Source organism: Rutilus rutilus (genome assembly GCF_951802725.1).
Source record: "Rutilus rutilus genome assembly, chromosome: 3".
Taxonomy (NCBI): domain Eukaryota; kingdom Metazoa; phylum Chordata; class Actinopteri; order Cypriniformes; family Leuciscidae; genus Rutilus; species Rutilus rutilus.
This window is the reverse complement of record NC_140211.1, coordinates 10,257,180-10,266,134: the sequence shown is the minus strand read 5'-3', so window position 1 is coordinate 10,266,134 and position 8,955 is coordinate 10,257,180. Positions and strand designations below refer to the sequence as shown.

The 8,955-nt window shown below is 36.9% G+C and overlaps 1 protein-coding gene and 1 long non-coding RNA gene across 2 annotated transcripts in view; one reads left to right on the top strand and one right to left on the bottom strand.

Annotated features, from left to right (window-relative positions):
* Positions 1–594: 594 nt before the first annotated feature.
* The window catches only part of LOC311287081 (insulin receptor substrate 1-B), a 53,923-nt gene continuing 45,562 nt past the window's right edge, over positions 595–8,955 (top strand). Inside the window, exon 1 of the mRNA XM_084403672.1 lies at positions 595–1,309. Coding sequence (XP_084259798.1) covers positions 961–1,309 — 349 coding nt within the window. The 5' untranslated portion in view covers positions 595–960. The remainder of the gene's footprint in view (positions 1,310–8,955) is intronic.
* LOC311287082 lies at positions 2,202–8,632 on the bottom strand. The gene is made up of 5 exons (XR_014626687.1): positions 8,413–8,632; positions 7,885–7,939; positions 7,667–7,772; positions 5,989–6,093; positions 2,202–2,784 (listed from the first exon to the last, which is right to left on the bottom strand). It is a non-coding gene; the product is annotated as an uncharacterized lncRNA (long non-coding RNA).

Below are 8,955 nucleotides of genomic sequence, written 5' to 3'. Positions count from 1 at the left end.
TGCATGCCGCACTGCATGCTGGGTAATTTAGTACATGTGCACTGGAGAAATACAGAATGATGTTTGTTTAAAGTAAATTGTGTTTTCCAATACTGTAAACTCACAGTAAATCCTACTTTGAAATGTGAAAGTAATGCGATTATTAACCTGGAATATACTGTAATTTCACACTAATTCTTAGTTCACGTTAACTAAAGTAAGCAGTTGACTAATGAAACCTTATTGTAAAGTGTTACCGTTTTAGTTAATGGGAAAATTGACTAGACACAAAGGCAAATGAATATATTTAATTAAATACGTACTAATCACTATTAATACGTATTAGAGTCTAATCAATAGTTAGTGACACTGAAAAGGATTCTCGCTTTAATAAGTAGGCTACTAACAAAAAATATACTTCTTTTTTTTTTTTTAAGAATAAATGTTTGCCAAAAAAAAAAAAATTGTTTGCCAAGAAGGGTTAGCTGGTAAGACCTTGAAAAAAAAAGGCAGTTTTGAGTCAGGACGAGTCAGGACAATCCAGAAGCGAATGAAATCCGATTCTGGACCGCAACCTCGTGCTCTGCACAGCAGCTCTCTCTCTCTCTCTCTCTTACACACACACACACACACAGAAACTACAGCAGACTGATGAGTGTCAGAGCTTCACACAGTAGCAGTGAACGCTGCGCTGGAGAGGAGGGGTGACAGGGAACTGTCCACTGTACGCTCCCGTAATGAGATTATTCAACTCAACTAAAGCTTCTTCTAAATAGTAGTAGTTGCGCTATTTCTCGCACATGTGCTCGCGTGTGCGCGTTCTCGTTCTGCCCAGGAAAAGGTGACAGGACTTTTGCAAAGAAACTGCTTGTTGGACAATGCGCACATGACTTTACAGAAGGAACGGAGGTTGCATTTGTTTGTCGTTTGCGACTTTTAACGGGATTCAACTTTGGTTGAGCGAAACAGACCCCGCGAGCCATGGAGAACCACGCAGATTTGCAGAATAGCACCGAGGACGTCCGTAAAAGCGGGTATCTCCGCAAGCAGAAGTCCATGCACCGGCGGTACTTCGTGTTACGGACGGCTTCTGAACGCGGCCCGGCCCGACTCGAATACTATGAAAGCGAGAAGAAATTTCGAGGTAAGGCTCCCGTGCCCAAAAAGGCTCTTGCGCTGGAGACGTGCTTCAACATCAACAAACGGGCCGACTCGAAGAATAAGCACATGATAGTGCTCTACACACGGGCTGAGAGTTTCGTGGTGGCGGCGGAGAACGACACGGACCAGGAGGAATGGTACCAGGCGATGGTCGAACTTCAATGCAAGAGTAAGTCTGGGAAATGTGTGTGTGTGGAAATTAGGTGTTAACGTGGCAAGCTTCGTTTAATTGCATCTTGCATGTCAGTGCATCTAAATCCGCCTGGGTAATAAAATAAATAGTAGCTATGTGTGAAATGGTATATTAAAGCACAATGTTGTTAATAAAATGCAGCACACTAAGAATGATGCGTCTCTTAAAGAGATAGTTCACCCCAAAAATGAAAATTTTGTCATCATTTACTCGCCCTCAAGTTGTTCCAAACCTGTGTGAGCTTCTTTCTTCTGCTGAACACACTTATTTTGAAGAATGTTTGTAGCCAAACAGTTGATGAATGTAAATACTATGTAAGTCAATGGGGTCCATCAACTGGTTTGGTACTGTCATTCTTCAAAATATCTTCTTTTGTGTTCATCAGAAGAGAGAAATTCATACGGGTTTGGAATAACTTGTGGGTGAGTAAAATGATGACAACATTTTCATTTCTGTGTGAACTATCTCTTATAAGGTCACTAGTCGTTCTTTCTGTCAGCAAAACCAGAGATGGTCTTATTATTGGTGAAACTGAAACACCTTTGCTTGTACATTCACTGTTTTCTGCACGGTTTCTTAAGCGGTCAGTGTCTCTAATACAGCGAATTCGCCTGCTGACAGTGGTATCTGTAGTATCAGACATCTATGAATGAATTCTATGATGATGATAACATCAAAGAAACACGAGAACGGGCAAACAGTGAAATATAATGGCTTAAAACGCTAAATTAAAAATATATTTGTGTCATATAATTCATATAATATGGATAAAAAATGAAAGAATTCATATCACCTCTAAGTGCCATCTTCTTATTTCTGATCTCTCTCTTACTGGTTCATTAATATTCAGAGTATTATAGGCCTTATTCAGAGTGAGTCTGTCAGGGATTTACTGTGTTTTTTTTTTTTCCATTTGCATGTGCAATAAAAAGCTGTATAAAACTCCTACTTAGATCACTTATAATGTTCCACACCTCACGTTGTCTGGAGTTTGTCTACTGAAATTTCTCGGAAAGATATTTTTGCAGCGTTTCATCAGCAGAACAATCCAAAAACTCATGAAATAACAGTAATCAAAGATAAGGTCTATATACTAATCGGAAATGTACATTTAAAAAGTATACATATTAAATTCAAGATATCTTTGGTCTAAAAAGTTACTAGTATCTAAAAAATAAGAACTATCTAATGAATAAGTACTAGTGTCTACTAGTATCTAAAGAATAAGCACTAGTAGCAAATGAATAAGAACTAGTACCTAATGGAGTAGATACTAGTGTCATGAAAATAGATACTAGTATGTTTTAAGGATTAAATGTTAAACAGCTTTCCATACATCCTCCACAGACTTTCTCAATGCATTAGTAGCTGGTCGTGGTGTTGAAACAACAGTGTTTTTCTTCCTCTTCAGCGAAGTAGTTGCCCCCAAGTTGGGTAGTGGGCCTCCTTTGCTGTCGAAGAAGGGAAAGACTGTTACTGAGGCTCAGCGTGGTCCTTATCCACACAACCCAAGCACACGTTATCATGTCTTCTCACTAGAGCTCAACTTGCGCAATGTTACGACGTTACACTTTCCATTTATATCTGTTATTTAGAATGGGCGAATTATTCAATGACTTTTCTAATAGTCAGTCATTTTCAATCGTCTGAGATTCAGTTCAACTTTTCTAATTGGCAGACATTTTTAATCGGTCGACGTTCCTCTCGAGCAAGTGCAACCCATTTAAACTAAACGTCAAGGCGGTTTAAACAAATTATTGGGATTTTTTTTGTGACATATAATTTGTAATAAATTACAAATAATGATAGTACTTACGTTTTTTTATTTTATTTATAGAGACAGCGATCAATAAATAGCGCATTTAGCTCACACTGACTAACTTGCAATCTATCTTAACGATTGAAAACTATACTTTTTGTAATTTACGCCAAATTGCAAAGCTTTCTTCATTAATTTCTTTTAGCTGCTAGGCCTATACAAACAATCAACACTTCTGTCTTCTTTCGTGATACTAGTGTGGAATAACCCAACTAAATAAACTCTATTAATGCGTCCTAAAAGCTGCAAATTAAATCAATTGGTATTAACAAAATACTGAATATTATATAACCCGTCATTCCTCTTAGAATAAACTGTACTGGCGAAAGCAGGTACACTTGCAAAGAGTAAACAGACAAAAAGGGCAGTGACCGTGACTCCTACAGCAATTACACAGTCCTGCGTGTTCCTTGGCTCCAGGAGATACAACTAACAAACCCAACATGTGACGCAACCCTTGCAAACCAATATCAAGAGTCCAATGTGCTATTACTGCATTACATAATGAGAGCATAATGAACACACCAACCATATGCCACACCATATGTGCTTTAACATCTCATATTACATACACACAGAAACGTGCAGATACTGAAAAAGGTTTTGTTTGCAACCAAAGGGTGGAATTTCACATATTTACTCTGAATGCAATGCAAAGCCTTGTTGAATTTACATGGGATAAAGACAGTGACAGAATGTGTGTGTTAAGGCAGGGATGAAAGGTGAGTAAAGGAGATGACGCCGAGTTTCAGGCACTTCGGCTATAGAGACGGCCCTCCAGTTGTCGTCCATAAACCCCCCAAACTTAACAAGCTAAACAAACCAGTCTGCTGATTGGCTGTTAAAACATTTTGTCATCTGTCTTCCCTCCATACTTGCTTTCTACTGGGCTTGACCTGTTGATGGGCATGACAACTGCTAAATGACCTGTGGGAATGTTTTTGCTTTTACACATCTTAATGCTTTTACACATCTTAATGCATTTACTCCCTGTCCATATTCTTTACAGACACTACTAGGCATGATGATTGGGAATCTGTCCAACAGTAATCTCAAATTACACTGGGGATGATATTTCAGTTGCCGCTTTCATTCGCTTTGATTCATTCATATGCTATTCATCGAGTCTGGGGTTTGTCTCTATAGTCTGTTCCTTCAAACATTTGTTTTCTTTCATACTGATTTATTCAATCATTCACTTTGCATGCATCAGTGTTTGTTATCTCAACATATTGGCATAACTAGACTTGCCACGCACTAGGTATTCTGTTTATTAAATTATATTAGGCTTTTAAAAACCCACAGGATCTGTGTTTTGATGTTTACATACAACTGTGATTTAACTGGTAATCACGATCTTGGATATTTACTGGCAAGCACAAGAATTTGCACCCCGATCAACCATTGCACTGTGGGTAGGGAGTTAAGTGGGGCAAACAGTTGAATATTTTCCCTTTGACTAAGGTTTTGGACTTGCAGCTGTCTATTTTGTCAGTATATTCCTGACTAACCACATCTGAACATAGACCACAGTCATTAGAAGCATCAACAGTGGAAAGTTTCGAAAACAGCGAAGAACAATGCTGAACCATTTGGTTCAGGGGCTGAACTTAGCAAAACAAAGCTAAAAAAAAGTTGGTGTTAACAATTTTTTCATATAAAGAAAATGTTTAGAGGAGAGTTTATCAGGTGGCCCAAATAAACATACATTATTGTGCAAAAGTTTGGGTTCAGTAAGTAAGAATGCATTCAATTAAAGGCAGGGTAGGCAGGTTTTTTCTCAAAAAACTGTTTATGTGGGCAGCTCCTGTAGCGGCGGGGGTGGTAGCCATGGTAGCGAGGGAGAGTGACAGTCGCCCAGCCAATCATTTCATTCGTTCCGAATGGAAATAAGTAGCTGTGTTTATTGCAGCCCTGAGAGGACTACAGACACTCGATTTTTATACTCTCCTTTTCAGAGTACTTACATTTTAATTATGTATTGGTATATAAAGACAGTTTAAACAAATTTGGGGAAAAGTTTTTTTTAAGAAATAAACCTGCCTTTAATCAAAAGTGTCAGTAAAGACATTTATGCTGTTCTTTTGAACTTTTTCAAAGAATCCTGAAAAAAAATGTCATGTTTTCCATACAAATATGAAAAGGATAGTTCACCCAAAAAAAAAAAAAAAAAAAAATTCATAATTTACTCACCCTCATGTCGTTCCAAGCATGTAAGACTTTCGTTAATCTTTGAAAAACAAAGCCTAAATTCAATCTGTTCATCATATAAAGCGAAAATTTGGACTAAACCATTCAATTCATATGAATTAGTTTACGATCTCCTTATGCACTTTTTGAAGAGTCAAAGTGGTAGTTGTGTAGCTGTCAATGGAGAGACAGAAATAATCAAAAAATATCTTTATTTGTGTGCTGAAGATGATCGAAAGTCTTATGGGTTTAAAATGACATGAAGGTGAGTGATTAATGACAGAATTTTCATTTTTGGGTGAACTGTTCCTTTAAGCAACTGTTTTAAACATTGATAATAATATTTTTAAAAATTCTTGTGCACCAGATCATCATATTAGAATGATTTTTGAAGGATCATGAAACACCGAAGACTGGAGAAATGATGCTGAAAATGTATCTCTGACATCACACGAATAAATTACATTTATATTATAAAATATATTCAAATAAAAAAACATTTCAAATATTATAATATTTCACAATATTGCTGTTTTCACCGTATTTTTGTTATTAAATAAATGCAGCCTCGTTGAGCATGAGAGCTGACCCCAAACTTTTGAACAGTAGTGCATATGTGAATAAAGGAGGGTCCTGGGAAACTCACCTGCATTCCTGGTGTCGTGTGGATTTCGAATGCCAAATTCAATTGAACAAATACCAAGCAGACTCGCCGCTGTGAGCAGATTTTCCATGTTTGATATTTGTACAGCTGCAAACAGAGAGAAGAAATTAGGTTGGAGGAACTTGTTTTCTCACCATTGGCACCTCACACATGAGCAATATTTGCAGGTGAAACCCACGTTAAGCCGAGTCTGTCTGGTCTATTTTAGAATCAAATGCTACTTTCGGCTCAATTTATTCATATAAATACCTTGTTTAGTCAATTCCAAAGATAAAGCCATATCATGCATGTAGCCTATTCTGACTTAATGTTTATATGGAAACAGTAATGACCTCTGTGAACTCAAACAAATCTTTCTTTACTTTACACAGCACCACAACATCACATCGCCACTGCCGTCTCAAGGAAAACACTGTGTGTTTGTGTGTTTGTACAGTATGTGATGCCAGTCTGACTGGCTCATGGCTCAAAGGTTAAACTTCCCTAAGCCTCTCTCATCTCCTTAATGTGCTGGTAATTATTGTCTCTGTGAGATCTTGGACACACACACACACGAACACACAGCCAACGGCAGAGCTTGTTCTATTTTAATGCTAAATCTGATGTAATGAAGCAGATCACAGAGGGCTTGAGTCTGCTGTTCAGCAGCAAGCTTCCTACTGTTTGACCCTCATGCACCCCGTATAACAACTTAAGTGCTGCTTAAACATGACCAGATCCTGAAATGTAAGCCTGTGACAGAAATATCCATGTGGCTCATCACTGTACAGTCTATAAAGCAGTTCTCAGGACTAGCCCAGCAACAGCTTCTTTCTGGTTGTGTTAGGCTCACTGTAAGTTTGAATAATAGTCTGAAGTCGTAACTAAAACTAAGATTACGGGGAGTATGTTTAACAAGAAAATACAATTTCAATCTTTCTACTTGAAAATTTCGCGTTTAATTCAATGTTAATTTGTGAAGTTTAGTAAAATAGTTTTAAAGTCAATCCTACACAAAATTATGTTTAAGATTTGTGACAGTGAGCTAGAAAATGCATATTAAAATACATATTTTAATCATATTTATGTTAATATTAATGAATATTTACATTGTTATATATAACAATGTATGTGTTAGATATATATATATATATATATATATGTGTGTGTATTTTTTTCCAATAATAATAAGGAGGTTTAACTTTATATATATATTTGTCAAAAATATAAATATTAAATATATGAAAAAAGCTTGTGTTAATCACAGTCAGGGTTCCTACACATTTTTCATTTTAAAATAAAAATTTTCCAGATTTAAACTTGCAAAACTGTGTAGATTTTTCAAACCATATTTAACATAAATGGTTCTTACCGCATTATATTTGGTATACTTGTTGTTGGTTTTCTCAAAGTGAAAACATGGGCTTATATGATGAGAAGAATCCTAAAACGCTATATAACACGCATATATTCACCTCTGACAGATTAATTTGATACCATAAAAGTGGTTTGATGTTGCACGATCACCAAACATGCAAAGTGCACTCAGAGTGAAGTTCAAAAGTTTTGCGTAATGAAAATGTGCGCCTCGAATTCATTCAGTCGTGTTCGACAACCACTTAGCCTAATTATGACAAAGGCATATTTTTTCCCACTCTTGTTTTCTTTTTTCCATACTTACCCAGATTTGAAAATGACTTTCCATTCATTTCCAAGCTAGGAACCCTGAGTAGTGATGGTGACCACATGAGCTTCATGCAGTCAGTCATGCTGATTCATGATAAACTCTGCAGAACAATGATACATACTGTAAGCCGAATAAGTACAGAGAACCGAACGCAAATAGCTCAGGGATTAACATATTAGTCATTTTGGCCAGTTTTCCCACATTATACAGACCTTCACACATATGCACACGATTTGTTGACTTAATTTTCTTGCTTCCTGATTTAACCTATAAAAGGAAATAAAAGGACATTTATTGTTTTGTTTCATTGTTGATATCTGAGGGAGTCAGAGTAAGGTTGTTGGGTTCAGTTGGCAGGGAGAAATTTCTTAAAGGAACAGTTCACCCAAAAATGAAAATTCTGTCATTAATTACTCCCCCTCGTGTCGTTCCAAACCTGTAAGACTTTCCTTCATCTTCTGAACACAAATGAAGATCTTTTCGATGAAATCTGAGAGCTTTCTGTCCCTCCATTGACAGCTACGCATCTACCACTTTGACGCTTCAAAAAGTTCATAAAGAGATCGTAAAACTAAAACATTAGTTTTACAATCTCTTTTTTTCAAACGAAAGTCTTACGGGTTTGAGACGACATGAGGGTGAGTAATTCATGACAGAATTTATAAAGCAAACCCTTTAAAAAATATAATTCTAGACTGAGTCTAAAGATAATGGATTAAGACGTGGCAGCAATCACTCACCAGCTGAAGCGCCACTTAGACCGAATCAACTTCTGGGAAATGACTGCACTTCTCCTGGCTTAAACAACAAAGCAGCGATTTTCACAGAAATCTGCTTATTTTTTCTATTGCTTGTTCACAGTGTACCAAACAGGAGAGTGCCATTAATCGTAGTAGGCGTCATTTACGGTCCATCTTCCCTCCCTTCCCGTCCTCTTTCCATGAATGATTTTGTCGTCACACTGTAGGAAACGTCTTGCAGCAGAAATGTATCAAACGCTGCGGGAATTTATTATTTTTAATGTCTTTGCAGTTCTTATCAGCCACAGAAAGGAACCTGGGAGCAGTAAAATAACAAAACGTTAATGAAACATCCACTGATGTATAGCTGCCATTTTGGTTGATTAAAATAGAGTTAAATTAGGGTGGATTAGAACCCAAAATCCCTCAACATAACCACTGACAATCGATTATAGCAGAGTCAGCTCCATGTGCAGTAGCAAAATATCAAATTAAATATAATCATTTTATGGATAATTATAATCTGAATATTGTTCTGAAGTT